Here is a 21577-nt window from a genome sequence, read left to right as displayed (position 1 = left end):
AGCCGGCAGCTGTACAGATCTGACCATGCAGTGGCTCTTGGGGCTGCAGTGCGTTCTGCTGCCACTTCAGTCGCTTCCTTTGTAAGGGAAGTGAGGCTCAACCTTCATCCCGTCGAGGATCCCTGAGAATCTGGTAGGAGATGGAAGATGCACACCCCTCCACACACAATGTGCAGTTCCCAGCGCTCACAAACACCCTAACCCACCCCTCGAACCAGAGGGGACCCCCCCCCTTCCATCGCGTCATGCAGGGAGGACACTTCAGCTCATCCTGAGCACAGGCCTGGCACACTATGAACCATGGCAGCACAGTTTATGAGCTGTCTGAAACGAAGCAGTCACAGCCGAAAGCGTGAGGCTGTATTTCACAAAGTACTTCTCCGGAAGAACCTTATATTCAATATTCTACTCAAACCCTAGCACAGCTGCATTTTCAGTGGCGCTTCTTCTGCCCCTCCTATTACAAACAAACTATAAAAATGGCCAGAGCAGTTAAGGGACACGGCCTGATCTCCTCTTGAAGACTCACCACAGGACCTGCTCTCACACTCTGGATGGCACCAGGGTGTGACACATCCGTCTGCCATGCCTTCCTCTCCAGTTCCCAGGCTCTCCATGCACTGAGAGCTCCCATTCTTCCTTTACAGACATGTCTCCCCCAGTGCAATGTATACTTGGATACACCAGAGGGATTGTACTTGGGGAAAATACAAAATAGTAATTATACAGATGTGAAGGATGCCTCCTATTCCCCTACCTAAAGTTCAGGCTCAAGTGTTAGCTGAGTGAGCTTGAAACCAATAGGGCAGCCCTATACCACACAGGCAAGGGGTATCCAGGCCCACGAGACAGTGGGCAGAACTTGCCTGACAGGGACCATAAAAACTGCTAAGGAACATTACTCTCTTCACCTCTGCTCCCCAGCGGGAACTCAACTGACAAGCCATCACCCGATGCGTGGCCAGGTGTCCTGCAGCCTTGGCTTCCACCTGGCCCTGCCACGGCATCCCTAGAGCCCACAACCCAATGAGATTCTCAAAACTGGGGGCTTGGTTTTATAACATACAATTCTTTTCCCCTGAGGGGTACAGAATACAACAAAATTAGTCACTTTTATTTAAAAGAAACATTAAAAATAAGTGTGCAAAATTAAATTTCATGATTAAATACACATGAAAGGAACATGCATACTTTACACTGAAACCCACATACAAAGTTAGCTGATTACACGACAGTAAAAGAAATGGCAAAACAGAGAACTTGCTGCTGCAGATTTTAAATGTTTGCAACCTGAAATCAAAACCTTAAATTAGGTTTCTTTAAAGGGAAATTAAGGAAATCAAATAGTCCTCAAGTAGTACTAACACTGAGCCCATAACCTATTTTAGTTACCAAATGTTAAAAAAAGTTATGTGCCTTTCATCCTCAAAACGTTAGTGTGCAGCTCTCCTTACAAACACTGGGGAGAGAAAAAGGGGGTGAGATGGAGTGGAAGCGGCTCTGCTTTGTTGAGATGTCAAACTTTTCCCTCCATATCCTCTAAATTGAGATGCTTTCTTCTATGACTAATTTTTAAAGACTATGTGTTACTCTGTTCCCTGCACACAACAGGGAAACTGTTTTCACCGGGAGTTTCACCAGGAGACCCCAGATGATGCACAGAGCGCCGACTCACAGGGTAGGCCTGCCGCTGGCCTCAATCCCAACAGCTCCAGCAGAAAGACAGGACGCCAGCACGCACACGACCAAACCACAGGGCAACAGGCACAGAGGACCACGACGCGGGACTCACGAGGGAAATGCCCACCTGTGTTCTCTGACACAGCTGTCTCCTTTCTTCGTGTTCAGATGGGAGAAAATTCCTTCCTCCTTTTCTAAGGCAAGCTGCTGGTATTACTATTCTATTTAAATCTGGTTATAATGTAAGAACTAACATTAACACCTGTTCATCTCTCCACTACAGACTCAGTGAAAATGATGGAATCTGTTGCCAATGACAAATTTCGATTTGTCCACCCTCTTCTCAGCCCAGTCCCTAAGTTTGCACAGAGCCCCGACTAGGTGGGAGGAAGCAGTGAACCATTAAGGTAGCGTCACAGCTGAACTGTGGGTAACAAGCCAGCAGTCAGGCTCCAGCTGCTCAGAGCCACGTGAGTGTCTACGGTGCCTCCATGACTCTTTCTTTAACACTGGAAATGCAAGGCCTTGCTGAGGAAAACAGACAACCGCATATGGCTTCGAGACCAAGGTTCCCGGACGGTCCCTCCAGCCCATTACCCACAAGGCCCAAGGATGCTGGCACCAGCCCCAGGAGTTTGAGGGGCACACTCAGCACTCTGGGGCACTCGGCTGTGGGTGATGATTGCACTCCGGGTGAAGTCACAGCTTGTCGTCGGTCATTTCTAGAAACTGGGCGTAGACGTCCCGGATGCACTCCCCCTTGGGGTTGAACAGGAATTTGTAGTAGCTGCCGTCTGCACAGATTGCTGCGACAGAAGGAGACCATTTTACTCAAGTTTCTTCCCGCAAAGTGAAAAGCAAGAAGCTGAACTGCAAATGGCCTTGTGGAGCATGGAGTAGCTGGTGTGTGTGTAAATTTGCAGATGGCCAGGGGCTCCCCTTCCTTACTGAGCACATACGAGGACAAGAGTACCTACTGTTCTGGGAGTGTTGGCGATAGGAAAAAACCCTCGTTGGTCGTCACTTCAAAAACTAACTGATCTGCTCCCAGGCTTTCCTGGGAAACCCCGGAGGGCAGGGAGCTGGTAACATCCCACATGGCTGTGCAGACCCAGAGTGCGAAGCACGGTGCCCTCAGCAGAGCTGGGTTAGCACAGCCGACACTGGTGTTGGGGGTGGCTCGTCATTCTTGTCTGGAAGGACCACTTACCAATGACAGCGTTTGGCTCTGTTCCAAAGGCACAAATGCATGGAGAGCCTGAGGGAACCTGAAACTTGGAAAAACTCCACTTGGAACTGAAGTATTTTGGAAGGAAACTGGCTGAAGCCAAACTATGAGGACAAGGAAGGAAAGGAAAGAAGTTACGTTCACATAACAAAGGTATAGCTCTCCTTATCAGTCTTAGCCTTAGTAACTCAAATTCTATTTTTGCTTTAATTTTTTTTTCTCATAAAAAAATAAGTCCTTACAAATGGCCTTATAATAAACCCAGAAACCATCAGCATCAGAAGGGGCACAGGTTTCTACTGTCACTAAATTAATTTTCTGAACACAGTGAACACAAACACAGCCATGGGCGTTCAGGACCAAGGTGCCTGGATCCCCAGCAGACGTTTTCTGCGGGGCAAACAACAGGAAGTAACGATGCCACTGTTTTAGTATCAGTCTGCAATGGTTTTCAAAGAATCAAAGCAACCACCACGAAGACCCTGTGACCTAACACTGAATTTGCCCACAACGTAGCAATGGCGAGTCCCTTTCGCTCTGGGAAACCTACCTAGACTGTTTATTCCTTTTTGGATCTTCAGCAGCAAAAATGTGCACTGTGCCGTGGTCACTGGACACACAGATGAGGGACGCGTCCTGATTGAAGTTGATACTGGAGAGAAACCGGAGAACGCTTGGGTTTCGTGTGGCTGCGGAGGAGCCCAGGCCCAACCAAAGCAACAATCCCGTTGAACTGATGCCTTCTCATACTTAAGACCGCAATTTTAGAACTGCCCCTCCTTGAACAAGCCCACAGCCTTCACCAGGGAATCAGGGGGTCAAAACCACAGCATGACCCAGCATGTCACCGCAGGTCCAGGGACAGGAAAGGGCTTCTTGTAGACCGACTGCAGCTCCAGGGGCTCTGATACTGCCCCCACATGTCACTCAGGTGAGAAAAACTCCACCTCTCTGACCGCCCTGCCCCCTGGAAGCAAAGGCTGCCCCTTTGGAGGTGGGCATCAGCTGGGCTGGGAGGCACCAGCTCTGCTGGAGGGGCCCTAAGAGCAGACAGACAAGAGAGCATGCTGCACACCACAGGTCCCCAAGTCACACTAATTTACATATGAATTATGTTTTTAACTCCCAGACCCAAGTGCTGCTCAACACCTACAAAAGCCACAGAGCAAAGAATAAAATCCTGCCCATCCAGGGGTCCAGCCACCTCAGTGCTGCAGACACCAGGGGTGTGTTACCAACTGCGATGGAGAAAGTGGCTCAGACTCCCAGAGGAGGCTCAAGCAATTACAGATGAGCCAACAAGGTCTCTAATGTTTGCCTCAAAATATCACAGAAAAAAAAGCTGGAGGGAAAGTGAAGAGGTAAAATAAAACTCGCCAATATTGATAAATGCTGAAGCAGCGTGATGGGTTAATGGTAATTATAGTATTCTTTCTAGTTTTGTTCCCATAAAAAATGTTGGTGAGAATAAAATTAGCTGAAACTCGACCCCCTCCCCCAACACAGCACAGACACCTCCTGCCTGACAACCAGAGGTCTTGACTGCCCCCCCAAATCACACAGGGCCCATTTCAATGTATCAGCCCAAAGCAATGGCCCTGTTTAGGGTGAATCAGTGGTCATCCTTACCAATAAATATTAGCTGCTTGAGACCCTCTTCGTAGCTCCTGGATCAAATGCCCTGATGAGGTATCAAATACTCTGATAAGGGTCCCCTTTGAAAAACAGTGAAGTGTTTCATTATCAAAGATTCACGACATTTTAGTTTTTTTCAGTGATTTATATTCACAAACTCACTAGCCCCTACAACCCTTCTCCCAAACTCCCCAGGTCATCTAAAACCCAACATCCCCCTCTATCGTTCCCAAGAGTGGGCTGGTGGCTCTTTAGTCTGACAGCTCTGGGCAGGGGTCAGAGAGAGTGAGGGAGACTTGGGACCCTCGACTAACCCTGGGTATCTGCTCCCCTGGCAGACACCCAAGAGAACACCTAGGCCAGACTGACTATCCCTTGAGTGCGGTCAGCTCATCGTCTAAAGAAATGGCACCAACTGTAGCTCCTACAGCCAGTTAGAAAAAGGAATGTTGCAGTTCTGCTGCCCAAAGATGAGGCACGACCAGGTCCCATGACTTCTGGACCAGCTATGTCAACTAACACTTGTGGAGCCCATCCAGGAAGTCGTAAGGGGTGGGAAGGCAGCTCCCGGAGGAACACGACCTCGACGAGGGCAGAGACACACACTTACTTTTTCAGATGCGGTTGCAATTCTTGTTCCCTGCAGGTTGAGAGCAATGCAGCTCAGAACGCCCTCGTGGGCAGGAATGTCCACAGGCGGCTTCTCGGTGCTGGCCAGGTCCACGAGCTGCACATGGCCCGTGTGTGTGCCAGGGAAGGCCAGGAGAGAGTTGTTACTGTTTGGGCACAGGACACAGAGGCCTAAACAGGAACAGAGAAAACCTGTCAAGGATTCACAACCACCTTCAAAGCCTCTGCTTTCCCATGTGCAGAGCCTTGTCCAAACTGCTCTCTGTTTTCGTTTCCAAGGAAAAAATAGTAAGAATTATTTGGGTTTCCGTTTATATCAGAATCACAAAAAGGGTATCAGAGGGTCAGGCAAAGCAAACTCCCATGAGACTGTCTCATAATTGGAAACATTTGCTGAACTTTATTAAATTTCTGTCTTCTGTGGTACCAGGCACTGAGAATGAAAAATTGTAAAATCTAAAAACTGCTCCATTAACAATAGCAAAAGAAAAAAATACTTAAGAATAAATTCAACGATAGATTGTAAGTCCTAGTAACACGCTGCAAAGGAAAACCAAAGGTTGTGGACTAGAATCTACATTTGCCCATCATCAGCACAATCACAGGGAGTCTCCACAGGCTTTTCTGAAGAAAAGGACAAGCTGATACGAAAATTGTTTTTTGTAAAATAAGGACAAGACTGGAGGACTTACACTATCTAATTGCAATTTTTTTTTTTTTTTTTATATCTTTATTGATTTCAGAGCGAGGAAAGGAGACGGAGAGAGAGACAGAAACATCAATGATGAAAGAGTCATTGATCAAGCCCACAACTGGGCATGTGCCCTGACCGGGAATCGAACCCTGATCGCCTGGATCCCAGGTCGACGCTCAACCGCTGAGCCACGCCCGGCCGGGCTGCAAGAAATATTTTAATGCTCCAGAAAGCAAGGCAGTTCGATGTTGATGACATTACAACAGAAACGCAGATCACTGGAACAGAATAAAGAATCCAGAAAATTCTTACACTTGATTTTTTAACCAGAATTATATAAAGAATTCTTACAACTCAGTAATAAAATAAACAATTTTAAAACAGGCAAAAGATATGAAGACACTTCACTAAAGATACACAAACGGCAATAAAGCACATGAACAGCTGCTCCCATCACAACTTCAAGGAGATACCACACCCAGAACAATATCTAAAGTTAAAAGACTGACAATACCAAGTGTTGGCAACCGTAAGTCTCATAAATCACTGATGAGAATGCAAAATTGGACACAGTCACTTTCGGAAAACATTTTGTTAGTATTCTGTAGAATTAGACCTGTGTTTATGATATAACCCAGCAATTATACTCCTCAGTATTTACTGAGGAGAAATGAAGAAATATACCCACACAAGGATTTGTTGTGTGTTTTAATTTTTATTGACTTTTGGGGGGGGGGGGAGAGGGGGAAAGAGAGAGCGAGAGAGAGAGAGATTGAAATTTGCTGCTCCACTTATTCATACATTCATTTGTTGATTCTTGTATGTGCCCTGACCAGGGATCAAACCCACAACCTTGGGTGAATTGGGATGACTCACCAACCAAGCTACCCAGCCAGGGCTCCACACGAAGATTTATATTTCGACATTCATAGTAGCTTCTAACCGTAATAGCCAAAAGGCTTGTATGGCCAAACAACTGTGGTATACCCATACCATGGACTATTACTCAGCAATAAAAAGGGGCAAAGTAATAATACACATGGAAGAACCAGAAAAATATTAAGCTAAGAGAAAGACACCAAACATCTGAAAAGGCAAAACTTGAAGGTCAGGTGGGGGATGGGGCTGACTGCCTGAGGAAACTTTTTTGGGTGATGGGGCTGTTCTGTCTTGACTGGTGGTAGTTATACAACTTTTAACAATTACTAACATTTATCAAATGATATACTCAAAATGATATATTCAAAACAATTACTAACATCAAATAATATACTCAAAATGAGTCAATTATACTCAATAAAGCTAGGAGAAAAAACACAAAAATTTAAAAAAGAAATTATGCTGATATAATGACTAACAAAGTCAGCCACAAGCAATCCTCCCTCCAAAAGAAAAAGGAAAGGAAATGCCTCAAAATTTAATAAAAACAGATTCCAGGGCCCAGTGCAGAGCTCCTGAATAGCTGACCATCACCTGGAAAATCCTATGAAGGCCCCATGACTCTGATAAAGGTGTGGTCCTTGAACCACTGCCTTTGGGAACAGAAACACCAGCAACTGCTAGGAAGGGTAACCCAGGAGGAAGTGGAGGGAGCAAGGGAAGGGTGCAGAAGGAAAAAGCCTGTGTCTCCCAGACCCCAAGTGCCCTAATATGCCTCAGGGCCATCTCACCACAGCAAGACCCTCAGAGGGACCAGCCTGGAGGTCTCGTCACTCTTTCTCAAGATTTCTTACCTTTAGGGTTATAGCAGGTTTCAAAGACGTGCAATTGGTGGGGATTGTGTGTGAAAGTAAACACCTTAATCATAGAGTCCAAAACCACCACAATTCTAGAAAGAAAAACACAATGAGATTTCCTCTCCCCAAAGCGACTCAAACGTTTTGTGATATCTTACTATTTTGAACCTTACAAACTCTGAACACCACATACAAAAGGATTATTCTTGCTTGAATCTGGGGCCCTTGCCGGAGAGGTCACCTATGAGTCAACTGCAGGCCCAGTCAGCACTAATGAGCAAGCGCCTCTCACCTGGGTAGAAGCTAACACCCTTTCTGAGGTTTAACGAGATCTTATCATCAAATAGTCCACCTGGAGTAAGGACCAAGTAGAACACATGGGACAGAAATTAAATTTCTATGTGCTTTTAGATGTCTGGATAATTTTGAAATGCCAGGAGCGGGAGGATTTGACTCCATTAATTGCATTATTAAGGGCCCCTACATGTTGACATCGCTGCAAGTAACAAACCTAATGCAGGATGACATTCACTTTGTTCATTCAGTGTTTTTGTCCTCCAAGCTGAATACGTAAATTATCCAAAATTAAATCCAAATTAATGAAGCTTTGCTTCAACTTGCTACCTAAAAAAACCCCTCAAGGTTCTCCTAAACACTCTGAATGCAAAGGCTGAGAAAGAAACCTGCTCTCAACAGGTCAAAGATACCATCTCACTAAGGAGTTTCCAAATTTTCCTTTAGCCTCAAGCTGAAAGCATTTATTGCAGCAGCTTTTGAAAAACATGGTTCAAAACTTGTCCTCGGGCTGCACCTGCTGGTGGGGACAGCTCTCCTGAAGGACTGAGCCACTGAGCGCAGCACCCAGCTGAGGACCTGGTTCAAGGCAGGTGCATGTCATCCATGCCCACTGATGCCTCACCTCTAAATGATCAAATTCACTGCCTTCCTTGCAGCAATATAAATCATCCTTATGTCCTTTGGATTATAAACTAGTGCCATCATGTTTCAATACATCATTTTCCCAAACACTTTTTTCCTTCAACATAAAGTATTTCAGCCATCGTCAGAGAAAGAAACTATTCCACTTTTTAAAATTGGATACCAAACCTACCTATCTCGCCGCAATTTGACTGCCTTGACTTCTGTAGAAAATTCTATTTCAATAACAGTCTTCTTTTTCAGGTCATCCCAGATCATCACTGAAATATCAGAAAAATTTATTTTAACACAATAATAAACAGGCCACTCTGAAGAGGTCCTTCCTTCTACCACAATCACCTGACCAGGCAGAGGTGATGTTTTCCCTCCCAGGTCTAGACATCTCCTCCCCTCAGGACTCTCCTTTCCTTCCCCTCCCCCATCAGCACTCACAGCCCCTTATGCATGTGCCTGCCCATATTCACACAGCCTGTAGTCTCCTCTCTGACAGCACTTGCCTAGTGCTCAGGCAAACTTCGCCCCAATCCGCTTTCTTGGGTTCTACTTGACTGAGCCAAAAAGCAAGCCAAACCATAGTTACTAAGTACTAAAGTGCTAGAGAGAAACCTGGGTCAATTTCACTGTGAAGTCAGATGCATAAAAGCCCAGGGCCAGGGATTTCTCCACCGCACCTGACCATTCTTGCTCTTCTTCAAGCTCAGAAACATTTGCCTGGTTTCACGGCAGGGTTTCACCAGGATGGACTAGGAGTCTGCATCCCACAGGCTGAGATAACTCAGATAACCTCTGAGGTTGAGAATGGTGGCCAGCAATGCTAGGGGAACGCAGGGGAATGTGGTATCCAGCCACTTTTACCTTCTCTACTTAAAAAGCCACCTATGAAGGGTGTAAGGTGAGGGAAGGCACATTCTCCTCAACAGTCAGGTCGTGGGCAAGGTGACCAAGATGGGAGGGAATGAATATTTCCCCTAAAGGTCCTGACACCACGAACAACATGAGCCCTGGAGGCCAAATTCAGGTGTAAGTTTGCCAGAATGGACCAAGTGACTTAATACTCACATCGAGAGAATTTAACACCAGCCTACAAGAACTACCAAGCTTTTTACATACCATAAAATTGATTTACTATTGAAGAGGTTAATTAAAATTTATAATCATTAAAAAATGAAGTAGAGAATATTGTTTTCCTGCTCCTTTAAAATACCATCTTTGTTCCAGAAATCTCTCCATTTAACAAATCTCTAAAGTACGTTCCCCCTTAAAGGGCACTAATGCACTAACACACTAACATTCCACACCCAGATGTTCGTAACTTTCTGGGCAAGGACACTTCTACTCTTGTATATGATTCAAAAGTAAACTTGCTCTGGCTCTGCAACCAAATACCAAACACCAAACATCTGTAATTCAAAACAAACGTAAACTGGTTCAAACCAGAGAAAGTCCCACAGGTGAGCAATGTCGACAGGGGCGTAAAAAATCTGGGTGAACATCGTTTTCAGAAATGTCTGTAAATGGTGTGACAAAGCCTGAGGCTAGTCCTTCATACAGGACTACAGGGAGACTGAATGTGGCCAAAGACACAAAGATGTTCTAAAAAGTCCAGGAAGGGATTACACCTGAGTCACGATGACTAAATGCATGATGACTTTACCTTTGTTGGGAGGGTACTTTGGCTTTTTCCCACCACCAACTAAAGCTAAATAGTTGCAGCGGAATAGCATTTCAACATGGCCAACTCCTCCTTCCAGAAATTCTGAAATGATATTAAAAAGAAGTTAGTATGTACATTTTACAATTTAAAAAAAATGAAAAAGAGGTGAAATGTAACAGTTGGCATTTGATTTTTAAACTAGCAATTTACAGCATCGAACTACCATCAGAAATGAGAATGGTGACTGACTAGGGAAAATAATTAGCTATGGGCTTCAGACATCTCTCAGCATCCTGTCACCCATCAACTATTTTCATGTATAAATACTGAGCTTATAGAACACTAAGAAGCCAATGTAGCAAAATATATGACATACCTAAATTCATATTTTACAGTATAGCAAAATTTGTAAGCTGAGAAAGCAAGCTAAACACTTTAATGCAAAAAACTGACTTTTTAAAAATCATTTAAATACTTCTTCCACTAAAGTTTGAAATGCTCAAAAATGTTCATGAGTTATATTAAGAGGAAAATAAATGTCAGCAGATTTTCAGATGTCCTCCAGGACAGAAGAATACAGTACTCTCTCAGAAAGTGAAGTGAGCCCCGAGAAGTATGGGGCTCAGAAAAGCAAACCCCATCACTGTGTGGTTTGTCACAGAGCAGGACCGACCCATCCATTCTCCTCAACTTTGCTCTCTGGTCTGAAATGACTATAAGCTCCTGGGATAGTGAGGGCACAGCAAAGGGCAAGTGAGGAATCAAAACCTCTAAGAATTGGAAGTCAACCTAAGAATCAACTTCTACCTATCCAGTCACAGCTGTACAAGATGATTCCAATTTCATTAGGTCGCTCCATGAGAAATTTAAAATTCAAGGCCTAGTAGAAACTCTAGTACTATATATTCAATATTATCCCTAATGAAAACAGTTTTTCTTTAAAACAATTTAACAGTCCTCTAACAAAAGCTACCTCAAAGTAATTCTGGCTCTACTTAGGATGTGGCCACGGTCCAAATCCAAACAATTACAATGGTTCATTCCTTCAACAGTGCTCCTCCTCTCCGCTAGGTGTGTGGCTTCAAGTCTGTAAAAGCCCAGGCTTCTTCCGCTCCCCCCTCCCCCCCAGTGCAGACTCCACCTCCAGCAACTGAGGCCCCTACCCTGGTTCCCACAAACTCATTCACCAGCAACAAGATGATGAAATGCCAGTTAACATTTGGTCTTGGCCTTTACACCCTTGATTAACAGACTGTAACAAACTAAAGCTTAATAAAATTTCTAATAACCTGCTATTAAACAAAAGCTGACCCTTCTCCCCCAATGAGGGAAAAGATAGTCTCTTCAACAAATGCTGCTGAGAAAACCAAATGTCCTGCAAAGAACAAAGCTGTGCCCTTAGCCTACATAAAAATTAACTAAAAATGGGCTAAAGACCTAAATGTAAGGTACAAAACTGTAAAACTCCTAGAGAAAGCACAGGCAAAACCTCACGACATTGAATTTGGCAATGATTTCTTAGGTATGACATCAAAAACACAAGCAACAAAAGCCAAAATAGATGAATGGGACTACATTAAACTTAAAAACTTTTGTGCCTCAAAGGACAATCAATAGAGTGAAAAGCAACCTACAGAATGGAAGAAAATAGTATTTGGAAATCATTAACCCCAGGGGTTAATATCCAGAACATATAACGAACTCCTACAACCCAACAGTGACAACAAAAATCAAATAACCCAATTTAAAAATGAACAAAGGAGTTGAGGTTTACACGTCCTCTTAATAGTTCTATAACCACTGGATTTAGTGTTTTATCCAATGTATCATTCTTGACACACCTTAATTTGTTCAAACTATACCTGTTGAACCCTCTTTCTCATAGACATTCATGTGTATGTGACGTATTTGCATCCAAGTCTACACTCTGACCCCACAGCATCACCATGAGAACGCCAGACAGGCTGCATTGCTGCGTTACGCCCAGGGGTCCCAGCCTTCCCGGAGGGAGCAGTGCTACTCTGACAGCTGAGTGAATCCACTCCAGGTGTGCACCTATAGCACCTTGGAGGAAGGTGGAAGATACCTCCAGCTCCTAGTCCCTGCCAGCAGTGGGCACGTCCAGAAGAGGTGCTCTGCTCATGGCCAATCACAGTCTCCTTTACTCAGTGCCACAGTCACACTGGAGACAAGGCCAAGAGCCCAGATCTGGGAATGACCACTGTGAGGCAGGCACACCTTCTTCCTCCCCATTTAGGAACAAACCTCCCAAATAAAAAAGGAACAAGGCCAAGCCTTCTGCCTGTTTTCTACTGTTAAGTTCCCAGAAATGTCACAGCAGACTAACCTGCAAGTGCATATAAGTGAATTTGCACCATATAAAATGCATCATCAATAAGCACGCCACCAAATTCACAAGCTAAGCTCAGGGACAGCTGAGCAGTGACAGTGAACAAGTATGTGCACTACAGCACAACAATAGCAAATCTACCCGAAACTCAGGAGTGTTAGTGCTTCTTCTCTAACTTACTTTATAAGAATCTTAGATTTAGTACAAACATCTCTTTAGTTAGGAAGCAACTGTTAATATACTGCTATTAATCAACTCTAACTCCTCTCCAATTTAAGTAAAAAGTATCCTGAAATTCCTCGTAAGTCAAGCTGTTTCAAAATATTTTGTAACTACTTATCTATATATAAAGCAGTTGTCGTAATTTACTATGCAACCAAAACAAAAGAACTAACAGGAGTCTTCCACCACCACCCTCTATCAGAGCCACACTGCTGTGCTCCAGACTGTGAGGGCACAAACTTGCATAGCACTAATCTATGCTTTACACAGTCTACTTCACTCACCTGTACAATAATCCCAGGAGGCAGGCAGTTATCCTCATTTTACACATAAAGAAACTGAAGCCAAGAGAAGGTGAAAAACTTTCCCAAGGATAGAGAGTAACATCCTAAGGGACAGAGCCAAGATTCGATCTAAACAATGCGGATGGTGTAGAGTCTGGGCCTTCACTACCAGGTTACACTGTCTTCCTCTAACAAATGAAAGTTATAGACCTCAGTGTACAAAATAAACTCCTACATACAAAGCGCCACTTACTGGTTTACATACCAGGCTGTACAGAAGATATCATTTGACAAAGGGATTCCACTATTTAAAAAAAAATCTGAAAACCCTTGATGTGGAGTATTACTTGTTAGAATGGAGGGGGCTGTTTAGTGGAGCACCAGGGTGGAGTAACTTCCTCTTACAGATGAGAAATTTCTAGCATCAGAAAATATAACTTGTACATTGAATAAAAACCACAACTACAACTGAAGGAGGAAAAAGGATGTTTCTTACTTCCTACGATTTATCTGAGATTTGTTCATCCATGGGCAGTGCTTGATTCTCCCAGCAAGACCAAGAAACACTAAAAGCTTAAAAAAACTATGTAGAGAAAAAACAAATTGAAAAAATTCTATCAGTAAATTAAACATTTTCCTGTCAAATGGGAAAAAAGCACCATTATTTTATTTTACCAACAGAATTTCTGATTGCAGCTTGTATTCCATGAAAACATAATTTTATTGCTACAAATATTTCTAAATATTGGTCACTCACTAAGAGTTAAGAGTCCCATCTGCTGTAATTAAACCCATCATTTGAGTTCTCTACAATTTTACACTCACCAGAAGAGTGAAAATGGTCTAGGTCAACTACACCTTGTTCCTCCAGACACACGGAAGGCAGATGCTTCAAAGTTGACAATTCACTGGAGAAATCAGTCTGGCCAATGCCCGCTGAATCAGCACTGTATCCTGGCCCTGCATAGAGCCAGGCACCGTAGAAGCTCAAAGAAAGAAAGAGCACAGCTCCGTCCAAGTTGACGGAGGACCATGAACCCTATTTACGTCTCAAAACCAGCTGTCCCCCCTGCCTCCATCTGCAGGATAAAACTTAGACTATGGCCTGACCAGTGTGCTCAGAGGTTGAGCACCGACCCATATACCAGGAGGTCGCTAGTTCAATTCCCAGTCAGGGCACATGCCTGGGTTGCGGGCTCGATCCCCAGCAGGGGGCATGCAGGAGGCAGCCCATCAATGTTGATGTTTCTCTCTCAATGATGCTTCTCTCCCTCTCCCTTCCTCTCTCTTTAAAATCAATAAAAACATATTTTAAAAAAAAAAATTTAGACTATGAGGGTTGGAAAAGAGAAACCATGACATGTCAGTTACTTCTTACCTTGTTTCTCTTTTTCTTTTAGTGGATCAGTGTTATAGACTCGGAATCCATTTTCCATCCCACATGCAAAGCATCCTAAAGCAAGAGAGAGACATTAATCAGCTCACTGGGTCTGGAGAAAGCGGCCTCTCCTAAGAGTGCCTGCAGATGCACAGACCACACAGACATGGTTGGCATATGCCACAACCACTCTCCTGTGGGCAGTTATTAAATGCTGTGCACATCCTAGCAGGACAGCTTCAGTTTGTGATTTAACATGTAAAGGAGCCTTTGGAGTCACTCACTCCAACTTCCCACTGCAGGGCCCTTCTGTGGTGTTCCCATGGACCAGGCTCAGCTTCAAACAATTCCAGTTGAGAGGGCTCACTCTCCACCTCCGTGAGCCACTGTGCATTTCTGTCAACACCTGCCTCTAACATTCACCACTGGCCTCCTCCTGCCAAATACATCTCTCGAGCACTGTCTCAGGTAACAAGTCATGGAGAAGCAATGACAAATAAGGAAGCGCACATCTCCTGGAGGACAGTCCCATCAGATGTGAATAAACCAGGCTGCGAAAGGGGAGGAAAGTGCTGCTACAGGATGATCTTCTACAAGACAGATCTGAGCTCTCCCATCTGTAAATAATCCTTAAGCCCCTTTCATCATCACCAGGAGTGACCCGGGTCACCATCTCCAAGTCACACACCAGGTAGATTAACAGTCCAATTAACGGCACCGTTAGGAACTGAAGGAAGCACTGAAGATGACCCTGTGACCTGAACTTCATAAGTGGGACCCAAGATCAAGTTAATCTCCTTAAACACCACCACGACCAACGGCTGGTTCATAGGAAGCTGGTGGCTGGAAGAAGAAACAAACTCTCCCATTCTTTCTCACAAGGCAGGCTGCAAAGCCTCACAGCAACTGCCCAGCCAGTTGAATGCCAGTGCCGAGGCCCTCTTCATGCCATTCTACGGGTTTCCTGCTTTGGAACTACGTTAGCTATTCTATCCTGGCAGCCACCCTTCCAAAAGTGGAAAGTGTGCTTTTATTTTCTGTCCAAGTGACTTATAAAACCACAGAAGATGAGCTTCAATGATGACAGCTACCCCTGCGCGCTGCACACTGTGTTGTGCAATCAACACCGTGGCTCTGAAATGTGCCCCGTGGGAGCCTGCAGTCTGACAGTAACTCAAAAGTGCCACGTTATTTATCTCTCAACTTACTCTGAGTTGTAACTCCCTTTGTTTTAATGAAATCATGTAATCTGGACAAATTATCAGAGCTTGGCTTCCTGGAAAATATGTAAATACAGGAGTCAAACCTTTTCCCATTCTCACTCAACTATTACAACTTCCCCAAGTTTTAAGCCTGTATCTATCTTATTTGTCTTCACCAAAACACATACATTTCTTACAAGACTTGTATAAAAATATGCAAATTAACTGCTGTAAACCCACAAGAAAAAGGCAGACAACCTAACAGAAAAACAAGCAAAGGACTTGAACGACAAACCACCCCCCTTCCCTCTCTCTGAAATCAATAAAAAAATTTAAAGAAAACTTAAAAATCAGTGTAAGTAAAAACAAAATGTAATAAATGCAATCATCTGGCATAAAATTATTTTATAAGAATTTAACCTAAGTGTAACCAGAAGCTTAAGTATAAAAGCACATTTTTCCCCCTAAAACATTATGAGCTTTACTTATAATTTTTTACAATAAAATGAGCTGGTTTTACAGAAGATTATTTTTCAGACAATTGAAATTATGTCTATTTAAAAGCCAAACCTTTATTTTGCACTGGTTGGTGTGGCTTAGTTGGTTGGGCGTCATCCCGCGCACCGAAAGGTTGCCAGTTTGATTCCCATCAAGGCACATGCCCGGTCTGTGGGCTTGATCCCTGGTAGGGGGTGTGTGGAAGGCAGCCAATGTTCTGCTCTCACATCCATGTTTCTCTCTCTCTCTCTCTCTTAAAATCAACTAAAAATATTTTTAAAAATAAAAGCCAAAGCTATATTTTTAAAATAATCTTTAATGAGGCCTTTATTAAAATATTATAAACTTCACTGGTTTCTTAAGTAATTGGCATCATTTGAGCACAGTAACTACACTGAGATGTAATACAAAGATTCCTCCTTTGGCATTAAGGCAGGCAAGTATGTAAGGATTATTTTCTTGCATTAAATGGCTTCAAGTCACTAAGCTTTTTGCTTTTGAGTATTTTTTATAGTTACCTCTCCCTTTCCTTCCTATCAGCCAGACATCTCTTTTCACTGAAAGCACATTTCTTAAGGCGTTGTTATACCACTGTTAATTTCTTGAAGAGTTCTCAATTATTATAAAAACTTATTACCGCCTGCCCTTCCTCTAGTAATCCAAACCCAAAATGCTCAGCCACAAATCATTGCCCAAAGTCCGATGTCTGGCCCCAAACCCGTTGGCACCTCACTACCCCATTCTTCACAATCCCTGCCCTCAGGCCAAACAAACCCAAACCACCTGTGGTCATTCCCTGAGCCCAAGGTGCGCGCACCCTTCCCAACCTTTCCACCTTTTGTCTAACTGCCACCTCCTCCCCGTCGCAAAGGCCAGAAGTAAACTTGCCGCCTCCCAACTTAAGGAAAGCTTCCAGTCCGCCTCACAGCCTGCACACCTCTACCTCTCACTTTGGTTTTCTCAGATATGTTTTAGCTCTCCTCGGACAAAACCTGTGGACAGGTCCTAGCACAGCACAAGCACAAAGGAAACGCGCCAAGGAGAGCGAGGCAAGCACTGCGCTGTCTGTTCAAAATCACCTTCGCCAATGCCGGGTCCACAGCCACCGCCGACTCTCTCCAGACACGAACTTCCGAAGCCCACCGGGCGAGCCCTCGGCAGTCCGACCCTGAAGGCAGCCGGTACCCTTCCCCTCCCAAAGGCGAGACCCAGGACGCCCGCGGCGGAGACCGCGCGGCAGGCCCAGCGCCTCGGCCGCCCGGCGCCCCGCCTTCCCGAGCCCCCCGCGGGAGTCGTTGGATCACCCAGGCCCGCGGCTGGGAGGGAACCGTGGGGGCGCCATTTCCCCGCTCGTCGTCGTAGTTTACCCTCGCCCCAGGATGTTTTTCCAGTGCTTTTCAGAGCGGCAGGGAGGGGAGACACCCCGAGGCTGCCTCCCGCGCCCCGAGCCAGCTGCCAGAGGGGGCCCTTCGGCCCGCGGCCCGCACCAACCCCTGAGCCCCGCAGCCCGCGGAAATCTTAGCAGTCCTTCGACTTGAGTAAGCGAAAGAACCACCGAGAGGAGAAGGGGTTCCTTCAGTGGCATTTTCTAGTCAAAACCAACAAAAACACACGCAGCTAGGCCGGCGAGAAGCGCGTCAGGGGGCCGCGGGTCCACGCAGGGGGCAGGCCCACTCGGGCCGAGAAACCGGCGGCCCCCTCCCAGAGGACGTGCCGAGTGGGGGCCCGCAGCGAGCCTCGCGAGAGCACAGGGTCGCGCTCAGCCCCGCAACCCCGCCCCTCTGCCCGCCTCAGGGGCCCTCCGTTTCGAACGCGGAAAAGCGGCAGCCAAGCTGCTCCCCGGGAGGACCCGAGGCCTCGCTCTCCCGCACCTGCTGTCAGTCTGGCTCAAATAAGCTCGCGAAGTTTCAAGAAGAAAAGTGCAGGCGCTGGAAGGAAGGTGAAGCGCTCAGGTAACGCAGTTACTGGCTACAGGTCCCTCAGGAGCGGGGGCACCCGCGAGTGCGGAGGGGGACCCTAAGACGTGCGGCGGGAAAACCAACGCGGTCCAGCCCGGCGGGAGCGCGGGCCGGCGCGCACGGGGACAGGGGAGTGGACGCGGGCCCGGGGGGGCTCCGCACTCGGCCCGCGCCGGCCGCCCGGGCGGGGCACTGGGCAGGGAGCGCGGCCTGCAGGGGGCGGCCGGAGGGGGGGCAGCCGTGGGTCAGGCAGCAGCCGCCCCCCCGAGAATCGCGAAAGGCCCAGGGGAGAGGGACCCGCCCGGGCCTCGGCCTGGACCCCGGCTCCGAGTGGGAGCGGCGGCGGGAGGGCGGGGCGCGGGGCCAGGCCGAACCCGGGGCGTCGGGGGGCGGAGGCCCGGGCTGCGGGAAGCTCCGGGGGCCGGAGGCCGGGCTGTGGAGGGTCCTGGGGGCGGAGGCCCGGGCCGTGCGCGGCTCCAGGGGAGGGGCCCGGTCGGGAGGGGGCGTCCGGGGCCGGGCGCCGCAGGGGCGCACTCACCGTGGTCCTGGTTGAAGCCGGCGTAGAGCAGCCCGTTGCCGTGCGGGTTACACGGCAGGAGGTTCATGGCGCCGCCGCGGAGAGGCCGCCGCTCGTCAGCGCCGCATTCCGCTCGGGGAGGCCGGGCGCTGGGTCCCGTCAGGCCGCCTCAGAGGCCGCCGCGGCTGGAAGCGAACGGCAGACGTGCAGCGTCCGTGCGTGCTGCGTGCTGCGTGCGTGCGTGCGTCCAGCCAGTGAGCGGCGGAGCGCCGATCACATTCACCCAGGAGGCGGGGGGGGGAGCGCCGAGAGCGTCACGTGCGTGGGCGGGGCCACGTCCATGGGAGGGCGCAGAGGGCCTGGGGGCGGGGCCTTGTCTAACGGGGTGGGGAAGCCGAACCCCAGACGGGAGGGAGAGGAGAGGAGAGGGCCGGGAAGGGGGGAAGGGGAGGGGGAGGGGGAGGGGAGAGGGCCGGGAGGGGGAGGAGGGGGAGGGGAGAGGGGAGGGGAGGAGCGGGGGGAGGGCAGGGGAAGGGAGGGGGGATTGGAAGCCTCGGCCGCGCCCCTCGCCCTCCCCAGCAGGCAGGGCCGGTCCCCCCAGCAGTCACGCCCCCACTGGTAATCGCCCTCATCAGGAGAAAGACGGGAAACGTGGCTGCAGTGCTGGGGGCTCCGCTTACACCCGTTACTGGGAGCGGGAGGCCCACGTTCTCTGGGGGGCACACTAGGGTTCGAGCCGGGATGTTGGTACAGGCACCGCATGTTCAAACCCGAATTTCTTTTTGGGAGAGAAACACACCGTCTACTGTTTTAACGGTTCAGGCCACAGAAAGGAACGGTCCACAGAACCCTATCGGACACTCCGAGCGCCCCTGTGAGCCTGAAGTCTCCCCTGGGGCCAGGGGAGCCCGTGAGATGTCCGTGTTTCCTTCATGGGGTTCTTACAGAGCTAAAAGAAAAAGAGGACGATCGATACTGTGTGCAAGGCCCGGGAGCGTCGTCCCCAGTGGAGCAGCCGGCACGCTCCACCCACGCGGCGGAGTCTCCAGGCGCTCACACGCCCCACCAGGTCCCTTCCACGCCCTCCTACGGAGATGCCACCCCCACACCGGTTTCTTGAAGATGGAAGGTCTCCCTCACTGCAGTGAGTCAGCCTCCTGGTGGTCTCTGGCTGATGGCACCTCTGGGCTGCCTTAACTAGGAGGGGTGAGGGCTGGAGCAACAGCAGCTGCTTTGGGGCAGGGTGGACTTTGGAGCTTTTTTTTTTTTTGGCCATCTTCCTGTCCACTAAGACTCAGAGACCTCCATACCCAGGCAGGCTTGGTCAGTCACGGAAAGTAGAGCAAAATAAGCAGTATCCTGCTCTTGAGTTCTACAGTGAGGCAGGGAAGGGACCGTAGTATTAAAAGCCAAAACTTTGCCGGGTCGGGCATGAATCAGTGGTTGCGACCTAGGATCCAGGCGATTGGGGTTCGATTCCCCATCAGGGCACATGCCCGGGTTGTGGGCCCCACCCCCAGTTGGGGTGTGCAGGAGGCAGCTGATCAATGACTCTCTCATCATTGATGTTTTTCTCTCTCTCCCTCTCCTTTCCTCTGAAATCAATAAAAGACATATAAAAAAAAAAAGCCAAAACTTTGACCAGCCTTTTTTGAGAAGACAGATGTATGAGAATCCAAAGATCTGAAGAAAGAAGACATAGACCATCAAAGCAGGAGCAGATGGAGCCAGACCCCAACCAGAGATTTAGACATGGGAGGCAGGGCCAGCCCAGGGCACAGCTTGGCCTCTGCTGCAGAGAGCGCCTGACCCTCGCTGAGGTAGGGAACAGTGTCAGGCATCTGCCTGCTGCACTGTGGAGCGTCCTGCAGCACAGCTGTCCCGTTTTGAGACTTTGACCAACACCCTGTTTGGCCAATACCCTTCAATAGCCCAGCATCCTGAGAACACCCCCAGTGGAGGCTGGTGCCCTCGGGGAAGGGAAGGCCCCAAGAACAGGTACATCATGGGTCCTGTCCCTGCTCAGGACCCACCATCCTTGCCTAGAAGGGGCTAGGACACCTCTTCCCAGTTCCCCCAACATATGCAGCCTGTTGTTTCTCACATTCACTTTGAAGAAGCTGCTCCCCAGCAAATGAAAGCACCTCTCTCTCTGTCTTTTTGGCAAAACAAATATTATCAAGCCTGTAATTGACATTTTTTCCAGATTCAGTATTTGCCTAGATGATTCCTCGATGCTGTAAGCTTTCAGTCTAGGAAATTACTCTGCACTGCAGTAATTTTCACGGGGCAATTGAAGACATAATTGTACACATTTTTGAATCTCGACGCTTGGAAAGAGAATTACAAACATCTGGGACGTAATTTGGCGCTCATGTTTATGGTTTGGGTGGATTTCACCGGCAGCAAGGACCGTGGGAGAAAATGACAAATGACAAGGTTGGAGAGCAGTTTGCTTTAGGGTTCAGTTTACATTTCAGTTACATTTCCTCTACATTCACCACCAAAACATGCGTACTTCCACTTGGTACATTCTGCCCTAGGGCGTGTTGCTTTTATCTCACACAATGCCGCTTTGATTTGCTGAGGCACTTTCTCCTGTGGAGTGTAACGTATTCATTGTATGAACATTCTGGGGCTGCCATAACAAATCGCCGCACAGTAGAACGTTGTCATCTCACAACTCGGGAGGCCAGTGTCTGAAATCCAGGTGTGGGCAGGGCCTTGCTCCCTCCAGAGGTGCTTGAAGGGGGGGGGTCCTTCCTTCCTCTTCCAGCTCCTGGTGGTCCCAGGTGGCTTTGTCTGTGCAGGGCTGAGGCCTCTGGCGGCCTGTGTGCTCCATGAGAGCTCCTATCACAGTGGCTACAGGAACTTTATTATAGTCCTTCTAGGACACAAGAGGTTGTCCTGAGCAGTCCTTCAATTGAAAAACAAAAAGGAACTGGAAAGGGAAAAAGAACCCTGTTTGGCCA

At 47.7% G+C, this 21577-nt stretch overlaps 1 protein-coding gene and 1 long non-coding RNA gene across 7 annotated transcripts; one reads left to right on the top strand and one right to left on the bottom strand.

Moving 5' to 3' along the window:
• Window positions 1–1093: 1093 nt before the first annotated feature.
• WDR45B (WD repeat domain 45B) lies at window positions 1094–18861 on the bottom strand. 6 transcript variants are annotated; one of them, XM_081160861.1, is made up of 11 exons: window positions 18627–18837; window positions 14431–14505; window positions 13878–14012; window positions 10197–10298; window positions 8715–8802; window positions 7601–7695; window positions 5154–5344; window positions 4538–4623; window positions 3459–3560; window positions 2891–3012; window positions 1094–2486 (listed from the first exon to the last, which is right to left on the bottom strand). In XM_081160861.1, the coding sequence occupies exons 1-11, from the start codon at window positions 18691–18693 to the stop codon at window positions 2380–2382; spliced, it is 1170 nt and encodes a 389-aa protein (XP_081016987.1). In that variant the 5' UTR covers window positions 18694–18837; the 3' UTR covers window positions 1094–2379. The 6 variants fall into 6 exon arrangements, with proteins under 6 accessions (XP_081016987.1, XP_081016989.1, XP_081016988.1 ...); XM_081160863.1 differs by lacking the exon at window positions 18627–18837 and adding an exon at window positions 17210–17301; XM_081160862.1 differs by lacking the exon at window positions 18627–18837 and adding an exon at window positions 14715–15365.
• LOC308568226 lies at window positions 17525–19749 on the top strand. The gene is made up of 3 exons (XR_014000461.1): window positions 17525–17668; window positions 17925–18082; window positions 19553–19749. It is a non-coding gene; the product is annotated as an uncharacterized lncRNA (long non-coding RNA).
• Window positions 19750–21577: the final 1828 nt, after the last annotated feature.

Source organism: Miniopterus schreibersii (genome assembly GCF_964146895.1).
Source record: "Miniopterus schreibersii genome assembly, chromosome: 16".
Lineage (NCBI taxonomy): Eukaryota > Metazoa > Chordata > Mammalia > Chiroptera > Miniopteridae > Miniopterus > Miniopterus schreibersii.
This window is presented reverse-complemented; position numbering and strand designations above follow the sequence as displayed.